The sequence below is a fragment of the Sycon ciliatum genome, chromosome 11 (genome assembly GCF_964019385.1).
Source record: "Sycon ciliatum chromosome 11, ocSycCili1.1, whole genome shotgun sequence".
In the NCBI taxonomy this organism is placed as follows: domain Eukaryota; kingdom Metazoa; phylum Porifera; class Calcarea; order Leucosolenida; family Sycettidae; genus Sycon; species Sycon ciliatum.
In genome coordinates, this window is record NC_088653.1 from 10290677 (window position 1) to 10318468 (window position 27792).

General features: G+C 47.4%; 1 protein-coding gene across 1 annotated transcript in view; it reads left to right on the top strand.

The window, feature by feature from the left end:
• The first annotated feature begins 7137 nt into the window (after positions 1–7137).
• Positions 7138–27792, top strand: part of LOC135827362 (uncharacterized) — a 52757-nt gene continuing 32102 nt past the window's right edge. The window contains exons 1-4 of the mRNA XM_065339870.1: positions 7138–7230; positions 18671–18793; positions 22034–22102; positions 25908–26301. Of these exons, the coding sequence (XP_065195942.1) occupies positions 22037–22102; positions 25908–26301 (460 nt within the window). The 5' untranslated portion in view covers positions 7138–7230; positions 18671–18793; positions 22034–22036. The remainder of the gene's footprint in view (positions 7231–18670; positions 18794–22033; positions 22103–25907; positions 26302–27792) is intronic.

Sequence of the window (27792 nt, forward strand, 5' to 3'; positions counted from 1 at the left end):
TTCTGTTTGGCCTTAAGCCCGCCCCATTTGTGTTCACAAAAGTGTTGCGGCCTTTGGTCACCCATATGCGCGACCAAGGCATACGTATTTCCCTGTATCTGGATGACGGAACTGGAGCCGCAAACTCCGCAGAGGAGACGCAGCGGGTCGCCCAACTTGTGGGGTCAGATTTGGAAAAATGCGGTCTTGTCATTAACAAGCAAAAGAGTAATTTTCAACCCCGGCAGGGGGCCTCGGTCTTGGGTCATGTCCTGGACACAGCCAAGAACAGCATTCATGTCACCCCAAACCGCGTATCCAAATTTAAACTGCTGCTAGCTGAGATTATGTCTTACCCCACTGTGGTCCCCGCACGCTTGCTTGCCAAACTAATGGGGTCGCTCAGCTCTATGTGACTTGCTCTGGGCTGCGTGGTGCGCTTGCAGACAAGAAGCTTGCACGCATGTCTGGGCCCAACCCAAGAAGAATGCTGGGAGATAGCTATCCCACTTGAGCATGCTGCCAAGGCTGAATCTAGTTTTTGGCAATCTGAATTTGATCATTTTCACGGGAGACCCATCTGGCCTGCTGGGCCCCGCACGCTACAATTGGTATTCACGGATGCTAGTGACTCCGGGTGGGGTCGTTTCAGCCTGATGAACGGGGTTGAAATTGCAAGGAGCAAGTGGCCCTGGACCATGTCAGCCGCACACACCAGCTCCATATTGAGGGAGCTGCTTGCTGCCCGCTTTGCCCTAATCTTTTTAGTGTCTCGATTGTCTGGCCATGCAATTTGTCTTAATGCCGACAACCAGAACGTGGTGTCCATTTTATGTAACGGTAGCCGTAACCCAACGCTGCACCAAGAAGCTGTTGACATTTTCCGTTTCTGTCAATGTGAACACATTGAACTGTTTGCACAGTGGATCCCCCGGGGTGAAAATACCACGGCTGACTATCTCTGACGGATTCTAGACATGGATGACTGGGCTATTTCGGCCGTATTGTTTGTTTATTTTGATAAGAAGTGGGGCCCCATACTGTCGATAGATTTGCGAGTCATTTGTCCCATCAACTCCCTACTTTCAACTCCCTTTGGTGGTCGTGTTGACTGTTTCACATGGGAGGGTGAAAGCAATTAGTGTCTCCCCCCACCTCGCTTGTTAAGCAAATTGTTTCATTTCCTCAGAGCTATACCGTGTCATGCCACTGTTGTTTTACCTCACTGGCCATCAGCACCATGGTGGCCGTTCTGGCGCGCAAGTGGGCTTGCAACACCGTTCACCGTTACCCGAGAAACCTTTCAGCCCGGTTTCGGCTCATTTCGGGATACATCCCATCCGGTCTGTCTTTTTGGACAGGAACCACCACCATTCAGCTTTCATGCAGTCCGGTTTTGTTCTCTCAGAAACTGTGCTCATTTGGGGTCTTGCAACACGGCCTCAGTTAGAAGTTTTGGTTACCTCCCCTGTGCTGTCCGTCGCCCGCCATTAAGTTGCCTTTATTGTTGTCTCTTAGTGTTTTTTCTTGCGCTTGCTGCCTATGCTGTTCTGTCCCTGCCCATTTTTAGTATAGGGCATTTTTTCTGCGTGAATTGCCTATTCAATGAATCTACACATACCCATGTGGTTTGAGACACCCGAGGGGCAGGGACGACAAGGTAGAGAGAAGCCCGATGGGCGGTAATGTCACGTGGCAGATGTCCAATGCATTCGGCTGCGTTAAAACCGTTGTATATACATAAGTTAACATTCTACTCCCCATGCTAAAGTATAGAGTAGACACACACGCGTGCAGGACCCGACACACCAAAAGACAAGAGAGTGTGTTTGGAAGAATGGAAATGTCGGGCAGAGTAGCTGGTCTCAATTGCGTGCGCGTTAACGAATCGTGTGTTTCAAAATATGTGGAGTGTAGTGTAAGAGTAAGAAATGCTATGAGGATGGTGGGTCAGAATTTGAAAGCTGACTGCAGGCAAGGAAACTGGAAAGACAGCAAGCTTTGTTGTGTGCACAGGAAATCTGCTCATGGGCTGAGCGTGGGCATGTAATGTCTATGATACACAGCAGTATCTAGAGAGAGCAAGATCGTGCACACACGTAAGGAGGGTCATGCAACCCGTTATAAAGACCAACAGCGGAGCAATGGTACGTGACTGTTAACAACGGTTAACTCCTACGTCAACCGAACATTTAACATCCTACTCCCTATGCTAGAGTATAGAGTAGACACACAAGCGTGCAGGACGCGACACACCAAAAGACAAGAGAGTGAGTTTGGAAGAATGGGAGTGTCGGGCAGAATAGCTCAATTGGGTGCGCGTTAACGAATCGTGTGGTCGGCCTACCGAGGGCAGGAGCTGTATATGACCAAGTGGGTTGGCCTGCACTGAGCAGGAGCGGTTTGTGACCAATGGAGGAGTTCGTGGGTCGGCCTGCGTTGAGCAGGAGCGGTTTATGACCCATGCGAGTTTAATAGTAGTGCGTGAGAGGCCAGTTAAGGAGGAGTGCCCATGCCGACATTCCCATTAGGGCCAGAGGAGATAGCGGGTGATAACAGCACATATAGATCGTAAGTATGTATTGCACAAGAGCGTTGTCCTAGAGGAATAAAGTCAGACTGATATTGTTGAGAAGGATCCACAGATAACGCTATCTGCATCCTATTGAATCATGAATTGAATCTCTTTGCACTTACTCAGTGATTGGCTGGACCATGGTCTCAGGCCGCTCTGCAGTTGTAGGAGCAAAGGTCCTGAAGGCATCCATCTTGTTCCGGCACAGGGCATCAGCGATGGTATTGGAAATGCCTGGCAGGTACGATGCTCGGACTAGGAAATTGTGAATCACACAGATTGAGTACAGGGTGCGGATGAGTGCCATGACTGCAGGAGACCGGCTCGTGCCCGTCTTCAGGCACTCCACGGCAGCTTGGTTGTCGCACTGAAACTCCACACGCAGCCGCAGCCACTCGACCCCCCATGTGGCGCAGGCCGCGACAATGGCGAAGAGCTCCTTGTAGGTAATGCTTATTTCCAGTTGCTGTGAAGACCAGTCACCTCTGAACCAGCGACCATTGAAGAAGGCTCCAAATCCAATGGTGCCACTTGCGTCGGTTTGCAACTGGAGGTCATCCACTTCTCTAGCAGGAACAATGACTTTCCGTTCCATGTTGACAGAGTCTGGTGCCACCAGATTAGGTCGCCCTTGGCTGAGGCTGAGAGTGCAGCATTCGGTGAGATGACATCTCAGATGTGGCTTTGTCGAGGTCTTACAGGCGGCGTAAGAATGCACGGGCAGCAGGAATTGCTCGGGAAGTGAACGAGAGGTGGCCCAGGAGTGAGGCGAGTTCGTGTTTGAGAACGCAACCCTTGTCGAGGGTGGTAGAGACTAAACGACGTAGGGCCAGAAGCTTGGACCGAGGCAGACGCACTTCCAAGCGATCGGTGTCCAGCTCCAAACCGAGAAAGGTGAGGACAGTGGAAGGGCCCTCAACTTTCTCTGTGGCGACAGGTACGTTCAAGAACTGGAACAAGTCCAAGATGACGGCCTTGTGTTTGGCCACCCAGGAGGAGCTTGGTAGGCAGATGTCGAGGAAGTCATCGAGGTAATGCATTACGTCGGGCAAGGAGCCGACATGGACAAGGACCCAGTTGATAACTGTTGCCAGCCAGTTGAAGATGAATGGTCCGGGAGGAGGTCGTCGAAATCAATAAGCTCGCCGCGTTCAATTCCCCCACAGAGGTTATCAGGTACAGAGAGTGACGGATGACCCAATGCATGAACAGAGCTGGAGTTGACAGGCGGCACAACGGCTGCAGCATATTCCAACTGCTCTACTCGCTCCATCTGGGGCTGGAGGACCTGGCCGACGGCCTGAGAAACAGCCGAAGCAAGAAGCAAGCATCAGGGGTCACACTCAAGGCGGCGGCAAAAGAAACTGACGGCGCAATGTTGAAGACAACAGAGGCCTTGGAGGAAGGCCTCAATCGCGCATTACTTCCTGCAGCCGAGGGGAAAGACAGACAATATACTAGTAGGGTCTTAGAGGGAACCTGTGCCGGTGAGGCGGGACTAGCAACGCCGGCCTAGGGTATCGGCGTTAGCGCTATCCAGCGCACCATGGACGGGATTACGAAACACATGTAAATAGACAAGTGAGCGGGATGAGCTTATTGTGGATATATGGGGTGTTACAGCGAGTATGTAGTATGGGGTGTTACAGCGAGTATGTTGTATGGGGTGTTACAGCGAGTATGTAGCCCAATACCAGCGGCTTTGTCTTAGGTGCTGATGCACCTTGCCCTTGAACGACTGGAGGGCCGTCAGGCGTGGCAGGGACTGCAGCACATTTGGGGGCAAGTTGCTCCACTCATCAATGATGCTGTGGGGAAAGCAGCGTCGCACGTAATCAGGAGAGGAAGCCGGGAGGACGTTCTGTAGCTGAGACTCGTTGCGCACCGAGTGATCGGATCAAGTTTGAGGACATGTTGGTGGAGAAAGACACTCCACGTTATTTGCGGTGGCCCTGCCAGACACATCAGTTTATACATATAGCTGAGGGTGGCGACCAATCTCCTTGCTGCCAAACTCTGGAGGAGGACATCAGGGCCAAGAATGTGGAGGGCGCGTCTCTGCACTCCATCGAGAAGGCGCAGATGGCCTGAAGCGGCTCCCATCCATACCAATGGCGCATACTCTAGGACTGGCCCCACAAAACCTCTGCAGATGGTTCGTTTACCAGCACCATCGAGTACGCGAGCAGCTTTGCGCAGGAAGCCAAGGCGGGAATTCGCTTTGAGTGCTGTGTTGTAGAGGTGGGTCTTGAAGGAGAGGCCCAAGTCAAATATGATGCCGAGGAGGTTTACCTCCGATAGCTCAGACACAGTTTGATCTCCAAACGTGAGGTCCATGATAGGCCACCTGTGCAGCTGATGGGCTATCGTCATGAGCTGTGACTTTGTGGGATGAAACCTGATCCGCCACTTCTTGCCCCAGTCATTGAGCGCATCCAAGGTAGCTTGTAAGCTTTTCTTTAATACTGTTTGGGAGCATTTCGGGTGATCCAACACAGGTGTAGACCGTTGTATCATCGGCGAAGGTGGCCAGTGAACCTCCAGGATGTAGGCACTGCTCCGTGAATGTGGATTGTGAGCAACACAGACTCACGCAAAATCATATCAGGAAAATATTAACCGTATTTACCGGTTATAAGTCGACCCTTCTACTGTAAATATACAAATTTTCGGCAGCTTTTTAATTTCAGCTTTATTCGGCACCGACCCAAAACGCCTAAATTAAAACGCCGATAAAAATTTTCACAGCATCTGTCGCACTATACCGCGCCCTCTACCCCACGCCGAAAATAAATCGCCGCCGAAATGTCAAAAATCGTGAAGTGCCGAAATTTTGCAGCGCCGAAATTTTGTATATTAACAGTATCTGGAGGTCTCAATTCTGCGTTTTTAAAAAGTTTTCCCCCAAAGAAGCACTACTAACCACCTCCTGCTACTAACACATCAACAAATCATGTAAAAATTCCTTATTGGAGGATAGAACGTCCCAATCCTTGAAAAAGGCTAATAAACTGGCAAAATGTGTAAACATGGTGCACTCGTGCATGCAGTGCAGGTCATTTTTTCGAAGATTCTGATAGTTACCGGTTATAAGTCGAATCCCGGTTGTAAGTCGACCCCCACGCTTTCTCCTTCTATTTTAAGTCGTAAAAGGTCGACTTACAACCGGAAAAATACGGTAATTGTTTCCGTCATAAAATACCAATCATCAGAAATGATAATAGCAACAAGGACATCAAGAATGAATTTGGGCATGGTCACCACTGGGAAAGGTTTGATAATGAACAGTGCTGTGGAGAGATAATATTCATTCATGCATGAACTATGGAGAGAGAGAAAAAGAGGTTGAGGAAACATCAGAAACAAACACAAAACTGGTACAGCAAAAGCATGATGCGTGTATTATGTACATCTATGAACTCGGATGGAGAGCCAATGATTATTTATGCAAAGCAAAAAGGGCCAAGACACTACGAGTTACACTATAATGTCCACTAGCACCACCAGTTACTAAACAATCAGCTCATGCGATAACATAGCACGACACTGACCGACGGCACTGACGTTCTACAACTAACTGGCTAGTAATGTTATCGCATGAGCTGATTGTTTAGTAACTGATGGTGTTAGTGGCCATTATAGGGTACTGTAAATATACAAATTTTCGGCAGCTATTTAATTTCGGCTATATTCGGCACCGACCCAAAACGCCTAAATAAAAACGCCGATGAAATTTTTCACAGCATCTGTCGCACTATACCACGCCCTCTACCCCACGCCGAAAATAAATCGCCGCCGAAATGTCAAAAATCGTGAAGTGCCAAAATTTTGCAGCGCCGAAATTTTGTATATTTACAGTAACTTGTAGTTTCTTGGTCCTTTTACCTTTCTATAAATATGTACATGTGCACATAATTGAGTGCGCTGGCAACAGCAGTTTATGGAAGTAGACAAATAATTCACTATCCGAGAGAAGCAAGTACTGGGCCAGTAATTTGTATCAGGAATGCCTTTACAGGAGGTTCAATCCTGCGTTGGCTTTTATTCTCGGGCCCATGTCCCGAATTTTGATCGCTTTTCATATCCTCCTCCTCCTGGCCCGATGCGACTAAATTGCAAGGACGCGAACCTCCATATATGCTGAGTCACCAATTGGCAGTACCTCCCTGCTATGGTGAAGCCATAAGGGCACATACTTTGGTAATCTCAGACATGGTCTCTTTTGACGCATAACATTTCCTGATTACTAGTAGTAGTACTCTGTTCAGAACCTGAACAAACTGTTAGGTCCCCATCTTCTGCATACTGTTTCTTAGTAAATCCTTTCTCTTGCTGGTCTGCACCCAGTACACAAAGGTTGATGAGTTCCAGCATAGCAGATGCTTGTGCACCTGTATTGGTCATAGGCACTCAGGCCTTTTATCTAAATTGTAGCTCTCTCCCTTCCTCACTCTCACTCTCCCTCTCTCTCTCTCTTTTGCCGTGATCAATCATATAGTCGCTTGTCTCTCTGTCCCTTCCCTTGTTGTTTCCCCAAAACAAAATATCTTCAACGTTCTCACCTCTCCCTACTCCAGGTTCAAGAAACACCGTTGCACAAAGCCTGTGCACACGGCAAGCCGGAGGTTATAGAATTTCTGCTTCGAACGGGTTCAGATCTTCTTGCCTTGTCAAATGTAAGTCACACTTTTAGTTAACCCTTTCACCACTGTCGACGTATATATACGTCATGAGGTGTGCACCTGCCCCACTGACGACGTATATATACGTCCTCAGTGTACGTCGCGTTTGTACTGATGCCTCGACATCAGTGGGGCCTGGAACTGTTCCTCAGTGGGCTGAAGACCCTGATCGACGTGTACGCAGCGTATGTGGCCAGTCTGCACAGCAGAACAGCCGCGAGCATCGAGTTTGGAGTGCGTATTTTTGGCATATCGTTCAAATAAATTGTTTTGCTCAAAGTTCGTTTTCGTCATCTTGCCCTGCTGTTTCTCGGCAAGGTAAGTAGCTCAACTACTCTGTGTCGATGGAAGGAGTCCTGTGAAGCAGTGTGAGGCGGGTAATGACTCTGAGGATGATTCTGGAGACAGCGAAATTGTGTCGGAGTCGTTTTCTGAGGATTACGAATTTGCTGCTATTCAAAAAGATCGCAGCTGACTCGGACGCAGGGGATGCTGGAGACCAAAGAGATTTGGAAAGCGATGCTGAAGTCTCTGACACCTAGGCATGGTGTTCTGAGCAGGAGCTATCTGTCGTGAGCCCGTTTGCTGAAGTTCCTCAAGTAAACTGCGATCAAATTTGAAGGTCAGATTTTTGAAAATATTTGAATTTGAAGTCAAGTGTACTGGTCAGACATGCATGCAGATCACAATAGAGATGTGCATACATGTAAATATTGTATGTTGAGTACAGAGCCAGGCACCTACAGGATGGAGATTGCTATCTAATATGAATCCAGAATAATCCAGAATAGTCAACAATTGTGCAATTTTGAACCACTATCAGAAATTGCGCAGCCGATTGTTTCTTGAATTTTCATGCGGCGTACGTACACCGGTACGCAGTATGCACTCGGCTGTTTAGGGAATGCTTCAGACTATTTTGATAGCTGGATTGTCTTGCCAGTGAGTGTCTAAATCAGAGAATGAGCAGCATTGCATTCTCCATCAATATGACTTTACCTGTGCCGCGTACGTACATACGCGTGCGGCCAGAGATGAATCACCCTGGGATGTGCCGAGCACAGTGAGGCAACCGCTGCCACTGCACCGGCTTATATTATAGCTGATGCAGTTGCTGTGGTTGCTACTCCAGTTACTCGGCATCCTCACTGTCCATCATATGGTTTTGTCTTGAAGTAGGTAGGGCTGCTGGAGGATTCAAGCTTTACGAGGCGCCCAAGAAAAAGAAAGACCCATTCTGGATCGCGAAGTCGCATATGATGCAAGCGCCGTATAAAACGAGTTGCTGTACTCTAGTCTAGGTTGCCGTAGAACACCAGGATCATATCAAGCATGTTATATGACATTTCTCCATTCTGAAGTCAACACTGACCAGTTATAGCACTGCTTGCCATTGCTTGTCTGATCTTTGTCGTCAATTGCCTAAATTGAATGAATTTCGAGGAAAAATCGCCGAAAGTCGCATATCTAAATATGGTATTATGAGTCTCGTACAATGAAATCCTACAAAATTTCTTTGGATTCACAGTGCATATGTCCATACCCAACATCTCCAATCAATTTTGGACCAGAATATGCATTTTCAAAAATTGCCATTTTTGGCCCAGTGGGAGGTGATTTTCCGGTCAGGGCTGAAAGGGTTAAATTGGTAGCGTGAAAATAACAATCATAATATGCCGATGAATAGAATCAAGTGCGCACTCGTATCATAGACATTGCAAGCAAACATGTTTTAACTTAAAGGGGAACTCCACGGAAAATGAAACTTTCATATCCTGTAGTCTCGGGTGCTTACTCGAATGGTTTTGGTCCGAAGTCTCTACGGCAAAGCGTTCTTGAGATATTGGCAAAAACGGGGGCCGCGCCGTGACGTCATGCGGCCATTTGGCTATGTCATCCCGGCCTGCCTACGTCATTGTGGCACGGTCTGGATCTAGGTGCACTCTTTTAGTATTAAATTTCAAGGAAAGATGAGCTATTCCGAACAATTCTTTGTACCCAGCAATGAAAGCAGCGATGCTGAGGTCAGTGAAGACCACCATCAACCCACCGCCGCGTATGGTTGGGACAGGGAGCCCAGATACTCTGCTAAGGAGCTGCCATCGCGTGTAACAAATGTGGAGGAAGAAGATGCCTCAGCAGCTGCGTTCGACAGAAGAAGACGAATAGCTTGGCCACCAGACTCTCGATTCGTTTGGGACTCCAACTGGTGCGAGTGTGGACAAAAGTGTATAGCCATGCCCAGCCCGCGGGAATGATTTTTCTGGTAGGATGCTGCCGTCGCTGTCGAGAAGACGGCCCAAGGTTTCTTGCGTAGCGAACCTCGCAGTTTACGAGATCGTAACCTTGCATTAGGCTGTACCCACCACTGCTCTTCGAAGTTATCTCGACATGCAGAAGCCGCCAATGCCAGTGACAGAAGAGTCTGAAATTAGGTAAGCCTCAATTAGTTTGTCTTGACTTGTCTTGTGAGGATCGCGCATCAATATGATAAGAGAATATTTTTTGGAAAATTTATTGTTGTCAGGTGCACTACAGTAGGCGTCGCACAAGAAAAAAATTTACTGGTAGTTATAACAAATTTCATGCATGACACAAACAAATTCTCTTTGCTCCGAGTATGTCCTGACTGGCCTTGTGAGGATCGATGCGCGTAATGTTTTGCGTGCAACTTACTTATTGTTGTCAGGCATGGCACGAAAAACGTGGTACTATAGTGCTAGTAGTTATCACATGTTTACATGCGTGACTCGCACACATTAATTTTGTGTTTCATTATCCCTGGGATTGGTACAAGATCTGCAAAGTATGGTAGTGTTCTGTTGGTGAAGAGAGCACTGCACACAGTTTATGAGCACGATGCGTGCATTTGATCACACCCGAACCCATACTTTATCGTTTCACGCAATAGGCTTTGTCAATACACCCGTCCTCTAGTATACCATGTCATGCAACGTACAAGCGTGGGGTCAAGAAAGCATACACCAAAATAATGCACAAATTCTGGCAGGAGAGTAAGACATCAGATTCTGTACTTTCTGACCAAGACATCTTTGTACTAGTAGGTAATCGAACGTGACCTAATCAGAATTCATCAATCATGGGAAAGTCTGCAAGAACCTCCATCTTTGTACCAGTGGACACTAAAATTTATTATGGCGCGCGCACTGAATGTGCAGGTAGGTACAGGTAGGTGTAATTCAGCGCATATGTAGAGTAAATGAGTATTTGACTATAGTATAGTCATTATACCATACCATAATAACTCATCATTATTACGGTCCAGCAATGTGGTATGTGTACAAGCACTCAGCATACACACTCCGTATGACATTCTATGTTTCTGTAGATCTCTACGCTATGCGGCACACAGGCAGTACACACTGTGTGTACACGGCAAATTGGGCAAGCACGTTTGTTGTCGTCTTCCAGCCTGCGTTGTGAATACCATCATGCAAAGATATCCAAATCCTGCACCACCTCAGCCTTCTCAGGAGACTTCCACCCGGGATTAGGCAGGGAACGCGCTTCTCCAAGGCAGGAACATCGAGGTTGCCATTTTGCAACCGCTACCACCTCACACATGAGCTTGTCATCAATCTCATAACTCTTTCTGCCGTATAATTATCTATTTGGCCACATAGTCTTCTTTATGCTATGAGAACTGGACTTCATACCTTCCTATCGGTATCTTTTTGGTTGTGCTGTGGCGACGGTTGACATTGACGTCATCAAGAGCTGCGAGATGTGCGTGTCCACTCATCCCCAGAATTGAGAAAAGAGTGCGTTTCAGAATGCATTTTGGCAAAGCACTGTGATATACCTGCATGGCGAAAAGAATGTCGAGAAAACACACTTGCTTAGACAATATACTTCTATATGTGTTACAAACCACCAGTTCTCAAGTGGGAAATGCCTTCTGGCTTATGACATTGTATTCGTTGCGATGTTGTATCTCGACTCCGCCGTACTGCTGATGTTTGCTGCATTGCGTACGCTATTTGCGCTGTGTGAGTTTTGCTGTATACGCTGTCATGTCATGTTTTACATGTGTATGCTTTGATTATACATGTACACTGTTTTGGCATGCTATAAAAAACTGGTGTTATTAGTGTTAGTTAGATTCAATGGAAGTCAAAATATACTGTTGAGAATAAATAGTTGTCCTCGTGCCGTGTGGTCGTTCGTTTCTGATACTAAAGAGAACCAGAGGGTTCATTACAGTCGGCGACCACGCCAGGATACGGAGCGAGCATGGCAGAGCAACTACATCATTTGGAAGCCAGCTTTATCGCCAATGGAGTTCGGTTAGGATTGGAAGGCGATGAGTTGAGGGAACATTTGGAGCAGAGGCTTCGACAGTACGAGGAGCGTGAGGAGCGCAGTGCCAGACGGCAAGAGGAGGCGCTCTGCACCGAGTTTGGAAAAAAGCTCAAGGAGATTAAGGAGCGCATCGCCAAGGCGTATGAGGGTGAGGGCAAAGTCGCCAGTGAGAGTGCGATGGGAGGTACAACGGAAGCTCCCAGTCACAGCGGTGGGCGTAAACCGTTGATGAAAATCATCTCATATGATGGAACGCAGTCAGGAGCGTTATGTTGACCTGTTCGAGGACATCTGTTCCAAGAACGGGTTCGAAGAAAGCAAATGGCTGCTGCGATTACGCATCACGCTAGCGGGTAGCAAAGCGGAGAGGATATGTATTGGATGCAACAATTACGAGGAAGCAAAGTGAGAGTTGCTTGCCTTGCTCGGAAAGATTCCGGATAAAGCGTGGAAGACATTGCTGACAGGCAAGCAGCGGTCAGATGAGTCTTTTCACCAATACGTTGTTCGTGTTTGCCGAGAGGTAGAGGTAATACATGATGTGTTGGACGGAGCAGGTTACAGCCGGGAGAAACCGACTGAGATAGTAACGGACAAGAAGGTTGGATCGTGCTGTCTACACTCAGCAAGTGTGCGGCTGATGACCGGAGTGGCGCGAGTTGAGGGAAGAACTCGAAAGGCGAATGTTCGCGTGTTCCTGGACTCTGGTGCTGAGGCGTAATTTCTGACTGCAGCGTTGGTGTCAGAAATCGATGCAGAACACGTTGGTGCTGAAAATGTAGAGGTGAAGCCGTTCGGCGCAGAGCCAACCCAACAGCGCATGGATAAAAACGCCTTCACAATCTAAGGTAGCTCCGCTAGCATTCCGGTATGCGTGCTCGTGAAACCAACGCTAGAGCTAGACCTTAAGTGCGCGAGTCTGCAGACCATTGCTCAGTGGCACAGTTGTAGAGTAGAGCTAAGTGACAAACCTCAGCAAGAAACAACAGACGAAATACACATGCTGATCGGTGCAGAATATATCAACGCGATACAGCACAGCAAGAAAGAAGTTAATGGCGAGACTGTGTGGAACACAGAGATCGGTAGTGTAGTATCTGGTCCAGCGTCTGCACCCAGTCGAAACAGTCAGCCGGTGACCGTGTCATGTGTCACAGCCCATATCGACAAACTATGGCAGTTGGATCAACCTCCAGAACGACATCAGCACTTGCCATCTTTCCCGCTATGTCGCCAGGGCGCGGGGTTCCAAGTGGGTCTCTTGTGGCGAAATGAGCTTCGCCCAACGGATAACTATGCTCAAACTAGAGTCATCGCAACGCGGCTTCTGGAAAAGCTGAAGCGTATTGGGAAGCGTACACTCTATGATGATATGCTGATCAGGGACTACCACGCGCTATGAGCAATTTAGTTGGAGCCATGTGAGAGCGATGCCGGGCACTATGTACCGCATCATGGTGTATTCCGCAAGCACGCTGCAACCACGAAGTTAAGTGTGGTGGTAAATGCCTTGGCGACGGCTCCAGATGGCAAGTCATTGAACGACATGGTTGACCCTCGACTGTCGCTATTGCCGAGTCTCGCGGGTATGCTATTAAGGTTCCGTGAATACAAGAGCGCGCTGCAAGCGGACATCCGCTAGGCTTTCTTCATGGTCAAGGTTAATCCCGAAGACCGTCCGTACCTGCGTTTCTTGTGGCCCGGTCGAAGCGACAGCGATGAACTGTTAACCTGGAGGCTAACGAAACTGACATTTGGCGTAAATTGCTCGCCATACATGCTTACTGCGGTGATTCAGCATCACTTCAAGGAGCTACGTGCGCTGTCTGCACCCAAAGAGCGAGACCGTATTGATCTCTTGCTCACGAGTTTCTACGTTGACGATTTGGTCTCTAGTGTCTCAAATGCCCCGTAAGCCAAGAAGATGCAAGAGTTCAGTGTGCGTGTGCTTACAGATGCTGGCATGGAGTTGCGCAAGTGGCGAGGCAACGAAATACCGTGCGATCCAGAGGCCGGAGATAAAGTCCTCGGTCTGAAATGGAAAACCAGTGATGACTTGCTCAGCTTAGCAGCGCTAGGCGAGTCCGATAGGCCACCTGTTTGGACCCGGCGATCCCTCCTTAAGTGTGTTGTGTCAGTGTTTGATCCGGTAGGTCTAGCAGCACCAGCAGTTGTGCCGGGAAAGATACTGGTGCAACAAGCCAGGAAATTCGGAGGCGACTGGGATGATAAGTTGCCTGATGGCATCGCAGCCACATGTGCGCAATGGTGGCGAGAGTTGGCTGAAGTGGTGAGCATTGACATACCACGTTGGATTTGCTGCAATCTTGACATGCCGATTGCGCTTCATGCCTTCGCGGATGCCAGTGAGAAAGCGTTTGGATGTTCTTTGTATGCAGTCGTCAATGGACAGTCGCACTTGGTATTTGCCAAGGCCAAAGTGGCACCGGTGTCTCCGCCCACGTTAGCCCGCCGTGAGTTACAAGCAGTATGTCTAGCGGCTCGCTACGCTGAGTTTGTGGTGAAGGAGCTGCGTGTGACCGTCACGCAAGTCTATGGCTGGACTGACAGTCTCACTACCGTTCATTGGATCAGTAATCCATTATACAAATAGAAAACATTTGTGGCTAACCGCGTCAGTCAAGTCCAAGAGATATTGAAGAAGGTCGGCATTGTGTGGAACCATTGCCCGAGCCTTCACAACCCAGCAGATTTACCGTCAAGCGGGAGTAGTGCACAGCAGATCCGCAGCCCGTTCTGGATGGGTGGACCAACCTCGATCACGGAGCCCAATGACTGGCCCACCGCATCCTTAATCGCAGCTACAGATGAGTCCAGTGTAGAAGTGTGAGTGTCAGCCACCACCTGTAGTCGAGAATCTGATAATGAATGGTGGCTCCGATTCAGTAGGTGGGCGAGGGCACAGGGCACGGTGACTCGGATGTTGCAGTGGAAGCACACTGAGCCTCGTGCTGGACTCTGTTTTGCAGCAGACAACGTATTCTACTGCATCGTTCAAGCCGAATTTTTTGCTGAGGATCTTGAGCTGATCAAGCAAGGTCAACCAGTGAAGCCTGGGTCGAAGGTGTATCAGCTTGCATCGTTTCTGGATGAGCATGGAGTGCTCAGAGCCGGGGGACGACTTCAGCACAGCGAGTTGGCGTATGAAGCCAAGCACCCAGTCCTATTAGGCAAACATCATCTGACCGAGTGCTGTTGGAGAAAACGCATGTCGAAAGGATGCACCAAGGTGTAGAAGGGGTATTGTGGTACATCCGTCAGAAATTCTGGATTATCGGTGGTCGACGAGCGCTACGCAACATTACTCAGCGATGTGTTACATGCCGCTGCTACAAGGCTAAGGCTGCCTCAGAAGTCTGCTCGTCACTGCCATTTGCATCTCGCACTAACTTTTGACTGCACACGTACGTCAGTTGGCGCCCATATGCACACAGCCCGCATGCCTTCCGTCTCGACTGGTCCTGCCTGCAAGTCTATGCCTTCCCTCCAATCTATCTGATTGGCACATGCCCGGCCAGGGTTGTTCCACAGGAAATCCCATCCATAGTCATGGTCACTCCGCTTTGGCCCGGCCAGGCTTGGGTTCCAGCTCTCTTGGCACTCGTGGTGGACATTCCGCGTGTGCTGTCAACCTCTCCGGTCTTGTTCGCTGGTCCAGATCACAAAGTTCACCCGTCAGTACAGTCAGCTCACTTCACCCTGGTCGCATGGAAACTCTCCGGGCTAGCAACAGCCGCAGCGGAGTTTCGGACGACCCTGCCAACCTACTCTTGGCGTCCTGGCGTTCCCTCACCGACCGTGTGTATCAGTCGGCATGGAACACATGGTGTGATTGGTGTGCCACACGGCAAATTGCTTCCCTGGGTGTTCTCTCAGAGGTCCTCGATTTTCTGACCTCTTCATTCCGTCTGGCTCGACTGTATCATACGCTAGGATTGTACCGGTCAGCCATGTCAATGACGCTTTCTCCCATCGATGGCGTTGTGGTTGGCCCGCATCCTCTGGTGTCTCATATGCTACCCGGTGCATACCAGTTCCGTCCTTCTCAGCCGTGCTATGGCAGCATGTGGAATGTACAGGCAGTCCTGGATCGGTTCCGGAACATGTCCTTCACGCATGAGTCTCTCAAAGAACTGACTCTCAGGTTGACTATGCTGCTGGCTCTGACGGGTGCCCGGCGTTGCTCTGAGCTGCAGAAGCTCGATGTTCGTTTTATGGACATTATTGTCAACGCTGCCAAGTTCATTTGGGATCCCCACTTTTACCCAGAATCAGCGCGTCGGTGATCCAGCCAAGCAGTTTGTCTTCCCTGCTTGCCCTCAGCACCCTCCGTTGTGTGTGGATGCTCTAAGGCAGTATTCTGCTCGCACAGAGAGAGAGAGAGTTTCCCGCCCGCTGCCGCCGCGTCTGCCAACCCTCTGCTGCTGTCGCTCCGACGTCCTCACAAGCTGGTCTCACCGAGCACCGTTGCCGCTGAGGTGGCTCCTCACTTCCATGTCGGATGCTGGTGTGGACACCATCGTTTTTCACGGCGCATTCCACACGTAGTGCGGCCACCTCCGCTGCCTGTCGGAAGGGAGCCTCTGTACCCGACATCCTCTGGGCCACCGCCTGGGCGCAATCCTCTATATTCCAGAGGTTTTATTCTCGTGATGTTTCACCCTCCTCCTTCTGATGGCACCACCTTCGGTGCGACGGTCCTTGGCTGACAGTCTGTTATTCCGCCGCTCATGATTGCGGCCGATAGGGTCCACAGCTTCAGTCCGCCGTGTTCTTTTCTCCTACACATTTGGGTTTTTTCTCAGACCTTTTCCTTTCCAAAGGTCCTGTATATACCTGGTGCACCAGTTTTTCCCAGGTGTTCCCACTCAGGAGTTTGCATTGTCCGTTAATTCTGCATAGTTGACATTGCTAAGTTGTATTCCATTTTGGTATGATCTACTCCACTCGCCGTTCCGTGCGTAAGTTTTATGATAATTCCATCTGTACTCAGTGATGGTCATTCGGTGGTCTGTGCCTGGCATAGTGTGGGCTGATTATGCTTGTTTATCATGCCACGCACCTTTTACTAGAACTTTCACTAAGTCCTTGTGTGGACAGTGTGATAGTTTCTTGTTTCCGTTCAGGGTGCGGAACCGACTTTAAACAAGACATAGTTATATCTCACCGGAAACTCCGACATGCAATTTCCCATTTCACAAGCAATGGAAAATTGTGTAGTGAAGTGGGAATTGTATAAGGAGTTGGAGGTGAGATATAACTATGTCCCACCCACCCACCCTGTTTGGGTTTGTTCTCCATGAAAATAGGCCTGAAGGGCCTTGGATGAGCTGCATCAAGTACAGCTTCATTAGAATATTGAACTTTAAAAAAATGCTGTGTTCGAGCATGAAATCGCGTAAATCGCGAGGGCTAGACATAGTTATATCTCACCTCCAACTCCTTATACAATTCCCACTTCACTACACAATTTTCCATTGCTTGTGAAATGGGAAATTTACATGCTGATGATCCACGTAGATCTGCAACAGGAAGGAGTGACCGTTGTCCATGCCATCAAGGTCGCTTGGAGTTGACCAGCGCGCGGCCTACACTGGGTATGTGGCGCGCCCACATGGCAGATTTCTTACGTCATGAACAACGTGATTTGACCCTACTCGCCCCAGTCTGTGTGCTGCATATTGAGGAAAAGTCCCGGCTGGAAGGCCTACAACACGACATGTGTGCTCTTGAGCTGGACATCAAGATGCACTTGATCCGATCTAGATCAATGGGTGATCCATGTAAGTGCAGGTGCGCTTGATCAAGGCGACTCGGAACAACTGCTGAACCGTGATCTACGAGACCTGGCATTCTTGTTTCACGAAGCACGTGATTTCATCATTCCTCTTGCAGTAAAATCCAAAACTACACGCAAAAATTCAGTCACTTTTGCATCAACTGTTGCACCGAAAAATGTTGGTGGCGCAAGGAGAAGCTTGTCGTTTGGAGTGACAAGTGATCACCGCTGCTTTTCCTTGTCAGAGTCAACAATACACTTTGTTCTGCAGCGTTGGGAGTGGTGTTGGAGTAGAAATTGCTGACTAGACGTCGCGGAGGGGCGAGCTTTCCTGCGCAGGTATGAGTTTGGACGAATTTCAGAATGGTCGAGTGGAAAAGATCAAAATTGTATATTTCAAGAAAACCCAAAAAGGATGATGGGGGACATGTCCTCAGTGCTAGAAGAGGTGTTCTACTATCTGCCGGTGTATAGTCTTTGCTAATTGAGGACGTAGCTAGCAGTTTTATCAGCGCTTGTAATTTGGCTATTTTGAAGACCATCATTTGTGACATCAAGGGATGATTGCCCTCGTCTTCTGGGATGCTGGCGTGGCTAAGTGGGGCTGCCCCAAGAACTCTTCTAAGATGAGGCAATGTTGGCTTGATGGAGTTTTGTTCGTAGCTTGTTCTTGTGCGCTGTGCCGTGGCTCGTTTGTAGACCAATAAATCGTGCCAATATTGGGCCAAAATTGAGTGGTATGCCAAAGTCATGGTTCCCTTCAAAAGATTTTGCGCGGGCTTTGGAATGTCGATCTACACCCCAAAGCAAACCTACCTGCAAAATTTGAGCGAAATCTTAGAGATCGACTTGCACATATGTTCTGGTTTTCTCAGACATGCTCTCTGAAATATATTGTACAATTTTCGGATCACGAGACATAGTTTGGCTCCGCTATTATGTGTTGAAATCTCAGGAACCGTTGATCGCAGCGCTTCCTGAATGGGTTCTACGGCACGCTGAACGTTTTCTCTTTGACATAGATATTTGGATTGTTGAATTTTAGCTAGTTTTGACCGAGTTACCTTGGTTACGGCCTGTTGAAGTCTCAACGTCGTGTGTAGAATTCTACACATTCAAGTACGGGGCGGCTCTCAAAGGGTTAATGGGAGTTGTGATAATTCTCAGAACGGCCATTAGAAAAGTCATTAGTTTCTTGAATCTGCAAAGTATTCAAAACCAACTGCTGTTCTGGTTTACAAAGCTATGTGCAATGTTTACTAAGAGGTCCGTTTTACTTTCCTGTTGATTGACCATTGTTCATTCTACCAGAACAACAGGACATGTCTGGACAGTGCAGTAGCAAGTAATTTCAGCAGAATTGCTCAGCCTGCGGCTAGACTAAGGGCAATTATCCGCCATCTTGAGAGCCAGTACCCAGAGGAGCAGAAGAAGGTAAGCACTACTTAGAAGAAATGAATATACATCAAAAAGAATTTCCCATTCGAAAACTTGCGTAACCAATGAGGTAACAATATCACTATATTCCCTCCTGAAACTCACACATTGTCTCCATGCTGCAAACACCGCTTTAGATTCACCAAATATTCAGGCATGGCACAGTATCAGGTTACTGGTTCAAACTAATGATGGGTTATACCCAAACATTTAGTGACCCAAAAGTGACGTTCGCAGCAGAAACGTCCCGGTGTGGGTGTTTGGAATGAGTGCAATAATGCAGTTTACTAAGACTGCGGAAAGGATGCAATAGTTTCAAATATTAATAGCAATGAGTACACTCAAACGTCTCTTATCCGGATGCCTCAGATACTGGCACGCCTCTCTACTGGGCACCTTTAGCTTGAGTTCCTATGGCACAACTGCTTCCAATTTGGGGGTTTGAATTTTTCGTGTACACTAGTGTCAATTTATCACTGCCCACCTGTGCAATTCACTCATTTTCATCAAGACATATTTTATCCTGAATATGGGTAATATGTGCCAAAAACACTTCTTCAAAAAGCGGTATAATACATGGTAGACGAGCTGTCCTGAGATAACGGAAAACCTGAGATACGGGCGGTGACGTTCGAGCTCATACTGAATCGCTCACTCCAGCAATAAAATTTAGTAAAAGAGAACATATCAGAGAAAACCAGAAAATTTGTGCAAGTCGATCTCTCCAATTTCGCTCAAATTTTGCAGGTAAGTTTCCTTTGGGGTGTAGATTGACTGTGCAAATCACGTGCCCCGTGACACCAGATTGCCAGGTCTCGTAGATCACGGTTCATCAGTTATTCTCAGTCACCTTGATCAAGAGTGCGTGCACTTACAAGGATCGCCCGTTGATATTTAGATTGGATCACATGCATTTTGATGCCCAGCTTAAGAGCACGCTGGTGGCGTTGTAGGCCTTCCAACCGGGACTTTCCCTCAACACGCAGCACAGAGACTAGGGTGAGTAGGGGCCGAATTGCGTTGTTCATCACGTAAGAAATCTGTGATGTGGGCACGTCATGTACCACATGGAACCAGTGTAGCCTGTGCTGGTCAACTCCAAGCGACCTTGATGGCATGCTCGATGGTCATTCCTTGCTGTTGCAGATCTACATCAAGCATCAGCATGTAAACTAGCCACGGTTCCTGTTGAGCCATGTTCGGGGTGTTCGAGGCTAATGTGAAATATGCATACAGTCAGCTTCGCCAATAACGACTGCTGATATAGCGACAATTCGCGAGTAACGACAGAATTTCCATGCCCAGAGCAAAGTCCCATCCCATGTAATACATAAAATGAGACTTTGGGAATAACGACATTTTGCGAATAAGGACACCTTTTTGACGCCCACCGAGTGTCGTTATAAGCGAAGTTGACTGCACCTGTTCTCACTGCAAGAGGACATATCTTCAAGAAGTCTTGCCAATGCAATACTGCTAGCGCTGTAACGATAGGGTCTGCGGGTTCTGAGCAGAGCATGCAGGAAATATGATGTGTCTTACCTCCTCCATTATGGTCCGTTTCGAATAGCACATCAGGAACGATCGTGATCGTGTGCATTGTGTTGTGAACCGGAAATCATTATTCTACATCATGAAGCATGTGATTTCATCATTCCTCTTGCGGTAAAGTTCAAAAACTACATGCCAAACAGTCACTTTTTGCATCAAATGTTGCACCGAAAAATTGTGGTGGCGTAAGGGGAAGCTTGTCGTTTGGAGTGAAAAGTTGTCACCGCTACTTTTCCTTGTCAGAGTCAACAATACACTTCGTTTTGCAGCTGGTCTACAAAGCCGAAGTGACACGCCGTAATGTTAACCCAGCACGTGTGTACTTCGGAGCGACGGAGCCAACGTTCAAGACCCGGTACGGAAACCACAAGGACACATTCAACCACGAGCAGAGACGAAAGAGCACCGAACTATCCAAGTATGTCTGGAAATTGACGGAGAGACAGGAAGACTACTCGATCCAGTGGAGTATTTCAGAACGAGCACAAGCCTACAGCAACATCAGCAAGAGGTGCCAACTTTGCCTCTCGGAGAAGTTCCGATCATAATCGCGGATAGAGAAACATGCCTCAACAAGAGAAGCGAGCTTATCTCGAAGTGTAGACATGCCAGCAAATTCTCGCACGCGAACTACACGGGGTCACATGATGAGATATGCGGTGTTCCCACACACACACGCGCACGCGCGCACGCACACAAGCACGCACGCCCGCACGCGCGCACACACACACACACACACACACACAACCACACACACACACACTCTATCTCTCTCTCTCGTGCACACACATGTACACCCTCACTCTTTCACACTCACACCAAACCACATTTTTGCGCCATTAGCGACACTGGTATCTGCAATGTAACATACTACCCATCCCTTTGGCGTGACACAACTACCACTGAAACCTACTTAATTCCTGCGTCGGTTCTACATGTATCTCCCATCTTGGTTATAGCAATATACCTCAGCCATGACACTTGCATTCATATTACGCACAGTGTATTCCAGCGCTGATGTTATCTCCTCAAGCTTCGTGGTTGCAGCACTGCCTTAGCCTACATTACAATTACCCTATATAACTAGCGAATAGCATTATTATGTTTTATCGTCTGATGAGTGTTTTTGAAACACGAAACTCGGAGTTGCGAGTTGCGGAGTTGGTCTCTGTGGTTCTGCCTCGTGTGGTAAGCTCTGCCCCTTGTTGAGGTATTGAGCATTATTTGCAGCAAAGACCCCAGACACTTTGTTGTATGTACTACGTATACACGTATATTAAGTTAAGGGGGCGTTCGAATTGTCTTCAGCAACTGTTCGAACAATTTTTTTAAAGAGATTAGTTGAAGTGTCCCATTACTAGAACGTTTTCTATCAGTTTAGAGTTTTCAGTGGAATTGTCGATGACGTCCGATAAGATCGACCATCTCCACGCACTACGTGACGTAGCTATTCCAAACCCTTCGGAAAAAAGTCAAAGAATGACAATTCGAACAAGCCCTAAGTGGAATAGCCATAGAAGAAAGAATTCCTTCTGCTCATGCTACCCTGTCCGTGACCGTCTTTCCTAGCACCTCACTTCACTCCAACCATGTTTCTCTACGGACTATTCTCTACCAACCACCTCTTCCCTGGTCCTACTTTTACATCTGTCATTGTGTTTCCTGTGTGTTCTATTGGCAATGTAGGTAATGGAAATTGTTCGACATGCCGCTGACAAGGAGACTGCTACCCCTCACAACCGTCGTTTTCTTCAGGTAATAGAAAGCACAACATGTTATGAGTTATGACTAACTGTCCACCGGTGTAACCAGATAATTATACCGTCAGCAAGTGTGACAAAGGGCACAAAACTGATCAGGAGTCTCTAGCTGAAAAACTGACAAGGAATGCTCAGATTACCCTTCCATGTTTACAATAATAAACTTGAACCTCCCAATTTGTGTGGTCTGTTACTTTGCTTCGTTGGGTTGTAGTAAAACCGGTACGTCCAATTGTCTTACGAGTGAAGTCTTTATACAGTAACGTTCGGCATTCTTTGTTGCTGTGGGACAAAGCCCGTGCTCATCTTCGTTGCGCTTTCATTCCCCTATTTAGATATTTCCTTACCTGAGCCTCCCAAGTTGGAAGGTTGTTGGTTTACCCCTCTTAGATGTGTTGGAGTGAGGTATTAGGTCGTTGAATGTCTCAGTACTCCTTGTCAGTTTTGTGCCCTGTTGTCGCATATGCTGACGGTGTATTACGTGGTTGCACTGTGGGACAGTTGGTCATAACTTGTAACATTTTGCCCTTTCTTTATTTTTACATGATTACATTGGCTAAAGATCCGAGCTCTTCAGGTAAAGTCTCTATATTATCTTTTATACTGAGTATTCCAAGTATCCCGTTGCTATGGAGAGTATCGTGGCAATTGAGGTCATTCACTGATGTTATGTACAAGTACATAATTATTGTTAAAAAAAGGATGAAGTTTCGTTTTCAATCCGTGCATATGGTAAAAAGTCGTCTGTACTTTCAATACGTTTCACAAAGCTATCTTGGACTCATTTTTTCCATGTCCACCATCCTAGTGTTGAAAGTAGCGAGAATCTTCATAGATTCATTTCCTGCTTGTGTTTAAATTCAGGCAAGTACATGTGTGCAGTGCATGCCGCTTGCCGAAAAAAACATAATAGCATGTGGACAAGCTAATCTTCTCATTTACATTATCCGATTTATTAAAAAAAACATCTCCACTTAAGAAATGGGCTCCTCACATACTTTACTGTCAAACAGATGAACACTGCCAACTATGGAGCATTATCATCTTCACAGCCTTTAAGGAGGCTCCCACCTAAAGAAGTAAAAATAAAAGGTCCATGGACACCCTGTTTTCTATGCATAGAATGGTGGAGTGATGTCTCTCCTTCAATTTGGTATAGTTTTGAGGTAGGGTCACCAGGCATATAAGAGGTACTCTGGTGTATTTAGTGAGTGTACAATTTCTTGATTTTCGGCAAAAAATGGTAAAAAATTGCTTTTTGAACCAAAGAAGCCTCCTGGAAGGAGGATACTAAGCATTTTCTCCATCATATGTTTAAGAACCACATTTGGAGGTATTTTGGCTACACAAGATAGACTGTGTCTTGGTTTTGCCCTTGGCGAGCAACTTTTTCGAAATTACGGGTACCGAAATTTCCATCTGGTGCTGAATTGTGAAATGGTTCAGCCTGCAACATTTTGTCCATGGACATATTGATTTTTGTGGCTTTCTGTGATCCTTGAGCCCCAAGGAAACCGATAATGGACAGTGATGGTGTCACCAGGCACTTTAGGCCCCTACCAAACAATATAGGTATGAAAATATGGTATTTTTAGGCCAATTCTGAAAAAGCATTTTTAGAAAATCTGACCATTCTTGCCTTCTTGACTAAATATCACTACCAATGACATGGTAGTATGATAATATTATTTTAGAAGAAGTTATTTTCATGCTGCAACCTCCTTTGGACATACCAGACAGTCGGTGCTTGGAAAGATACATGTACCATTACATGTATGTCATGTAGCCTTCAGCCCTAGCACATTGGTATACGAGTAGTGTACATGTACATGTAAGGCAGCGAGGTTTCATAACAACCTCGACCATGAAACTGGCACATGAATAATGTGAAAGCAGGCATTCAAAATAAGGCACACTAAACACTCACACGCGTGCGTGCGCACGCACATAAACACCCACCCACATGCACGCACTCTCGTGCACGCATCATTGTAACACTACTAGTCCATAGTAGGACTTAGTTTAAATAAAAGCATGAAGACCAGCCACTGCACTGTGCATGCATTTGCTGGTTGTCACTTGCGTTGATAGCAGCAGACTCCAGAGAAACATCTCATGAAGGGCAATATGCATCTACACACGCTGGTGTGCACACATATGATATACATGTAGTGTACTGTCATGCTCTCTCGGCAATTATTTTTGTGTCTCAAATACGGTTCACAAATGCGCATTCACATGCAACTCCTGTACTGTAAAGCCATTACCACACTGTCCTTGCGGACACCAGAGAGGAGAGGGATACAGAACCAGCACCGTGAGCCCCTCCCCCCCCTCCTTCCACACCTAGCTTTGCACACGCGCGCACACATGCACGTGCATACACACATACATGTACACAGACATTTGCATGCACATGCACACAGTGCACGCGTGGGGACATGTGCATAACCCAGATCAACATTGCGTGCGAACCCACACATGCGGGCACGAGCACGCGTGCACATACACACGTGCGTACACACACACTCATACACCTGCCCAACGCTGAAGCGAGGATAGCGAACAAACTACGTTATACATAGCAACTTGTGCTCGGATTACACCTTTCAACAGCTTGCACACACACACACACACACGCGCGCGCGCGCGCATGCGCGCGCATACACACACACACACACACACTCGCGCACGCTCACGCGCGTACACACACACGTGCGCGCGTGCGTACACACACACACACACAAACGCATGTACTTGCGCATAGGAAAGGATTCAAAATAATCAACCACAGGCATTTGCCCAATACACACCTGAGTGTGCACATCTTCGTTGTGGCATCCCCATTTTTACAAAAGCAGGAATTTAGAAGTTCATCCTTACACCATCAGTGCAGTACAATGGTTGACAACGAACCTCATTCCTACAGGGACAGTAGCCAAAGTTCAGCAGCTCTGAGATGCGTCGTCCACTGAGCTCAGGATACTCTAGGATCCACAGAAAGTTTCAAACGGCACTCGTGCGGCTGGAGCTGCAAGTGGGTCCACTTACCAGCGAGTGGGCAGCCACATCACGCTCCACGTAGTCCATGCTAAATTCCAGTACCAGTACTAGTATCACTACGTTCGACATCGATGTCTTCACTGACTTCAGCCTGCTTTTCTCACCCTTCTTCGTCAGTAATATAATTTGTTCTTCGTGGCCACATCGTACTGCTTCAACAAAGTTTTCACAAAAACATCAAGCAGCGTAGGAACTGCCTTTGTTTTGCATTAGCCATGGCCAGTGATTCTTTCCAGCGTAGAAACAGCCACGGCTACAGAAACACTTCAACGAGTAGAACTACATCCTGGAACAACTGCGAGCACAGAGAAATCAAAAAACTTCTTTCTGAACAACAGCTTTTTTTCCGCATGGAACACAACATTTTTCGAATCTCCCGGTAAAAAACAGATTTCGGAGGTGCCCTTTTTACACTGCGGTGCGCAACTGTTCGGAGCCTCCTTAAGGAAAAGTTGCCTTCAACACTTATATCCAGTAATTGTTATTCTTTACTAAGAAAATGGCGGGCATCACGCAACTGCATTATAAAGGAAAGGGGGTTTATCAACTGACAACCCCTCTATTCAGTTGCTATTCACAGTGAGTGGCCCGCAACGTCACAATGTTTTGACGTCACTGATAAAGAATTTTCATCCAGCGCATGCGCCAAGTGTGAATAGCAACTGCATAGAGTGGTTGTAAGTTGACGAACCCCCTATTCTTTAATTGTTGTTCTTGTGTGTGTTATATATACGCAGACTTACCTTCAGCTGGAGGAATTTTATTCCGAAGGGCAAGTGGACGCTAATAATCTAGTTGTTCTAGTTAGCGGGGAACAACTTGTTGGGAAGTCGACACTGATCAAGACATTGAGAGAAGAAGGGAACAACGGCACATCAAACGACTCGAAACGAACCCGAGGCATCCAGATGTCCAACTTCACTGATAATCTTGGTCAGCATTTGCGTATCAAAGATCTCGCTGGGCAGGACGCGTTTTCAGCGACACACGACATTTTCTGCCTATCCACATCAGTACCAAGCCTCGGTCTTGCTGTTGTCAATAGTAAATGGGACGAGAAACTGATTACAACAAGCATAACCACCACAGTTGGTCGGTTTTTGAGCCGGAGGCCACCATCGGTAACATCAGGTCAGTGCGATATTTTATCAAATGCATTTTTGTGAAATTTTGTTTGTGTCTGTTGATCCGTATGTCGGCATGTACTGTAGCAGACATGGAAATTCAGTTGATTGACCGGGGCCGGCGCCCTCAGCGCGAACAGAACGCTGCGTGCAGTGCACATGTTGATCCGATACGACCAGCGCTCTGCAGAGCATAGATACATGTGTGTATCGCTTGTCCACGGCCGCATGGCGAGTGCCCTGGGGCCGCTAGATGTGTGACCAGATTTCCATGTCCACGACAGTACATGAATGAATGAAGGATTGGGGTATGTGTTTGATTCTGTATACTGGTGCAGGGAGGGCACTGTGTGTGTGTGCATGCAGGTATGTGTGTGTGTGTGTGTGCATGCAGGTGTGTGTGTGTGTGTGTGTGTTTATGTGTGTGTGTGTGTGTGTGTTATTTATAGTGGTGTGCATGGGTAGTCGGATACCCATGCAGCCCGTGAGGATCTCGTGTAGACGGGTACAGAATAGTACCTGAAAACCCGAAGTCGCTGATGGCATCATGTACAGTGCACATGTACAAATTCATGTAGTACTCTGCATGTCTATCCAGTATGTAAGGGAAGGAGTGCATTGTGCTGTCACCTTGGAAACATTACCCAATAGGGTATCCGTGCTACCCATGGAAAACTACCCAAAAAAATCCCCTGAAGAAAATGCTACCAGACTCAACCCTAGATATTCATCCCTCTGTCCATGGTAAATGCCTGTAATAAGTCCTTGGGTTGAAACATTGGTGAAGGTCGAGCACATATGCGTCAATATGGGCCCGGGAGCGTATGTGGTCCTGGCGATATTTTGGATACGTGAAATCAGACTGTTTTCACATGAACAAATAGTTTTATTCACAAGTGTTGTGCACTACACTGTACACTGTACTAACGAATTGTTACTGCACATCAAGCTGAACATGCACTGCCCCATGTACTGGGTCTTTTCTTTTGCCCATGCATGTTCACACGGAGGTGGTCTAGAAAATGAGATGAGAGTGTCGATACATGGCACATGGGCGTACACGGATAGTGGACATTATACAAATCCTCAAGTTATTCCGAACTTTCCACAGATGGACTTTTCACGCTGTGTGTGTGCAGTGGTTAACAGTTTTACCACACAGAGCACTATGGTCTGTGCATAAAGGTATGTACCGCTACCAGTCTACTGGACACCCGGACTGTCGTGCTACATGAATCACGTGGCACAAGTCCACAGACTTGTCACGTGCACATACATGCAGGCAGGGAAAGTGAGATTTGTGTTTGAGAAAGAAATTAATCATATTAGGGCATGGAATAGTCCCGCCTCATCTTTGCTGCAACAATGAGTCCACAACTGACAAGTGAGAAAACAGCAAACAGCTTCTGGATCGAAAACGTTCAGATCCTTTAGTGTTGAGAGCCTTGAATGGAAGAGCCTTGGTTCAAATATTCTGCTCTCTTCTCCAATTGAGCAA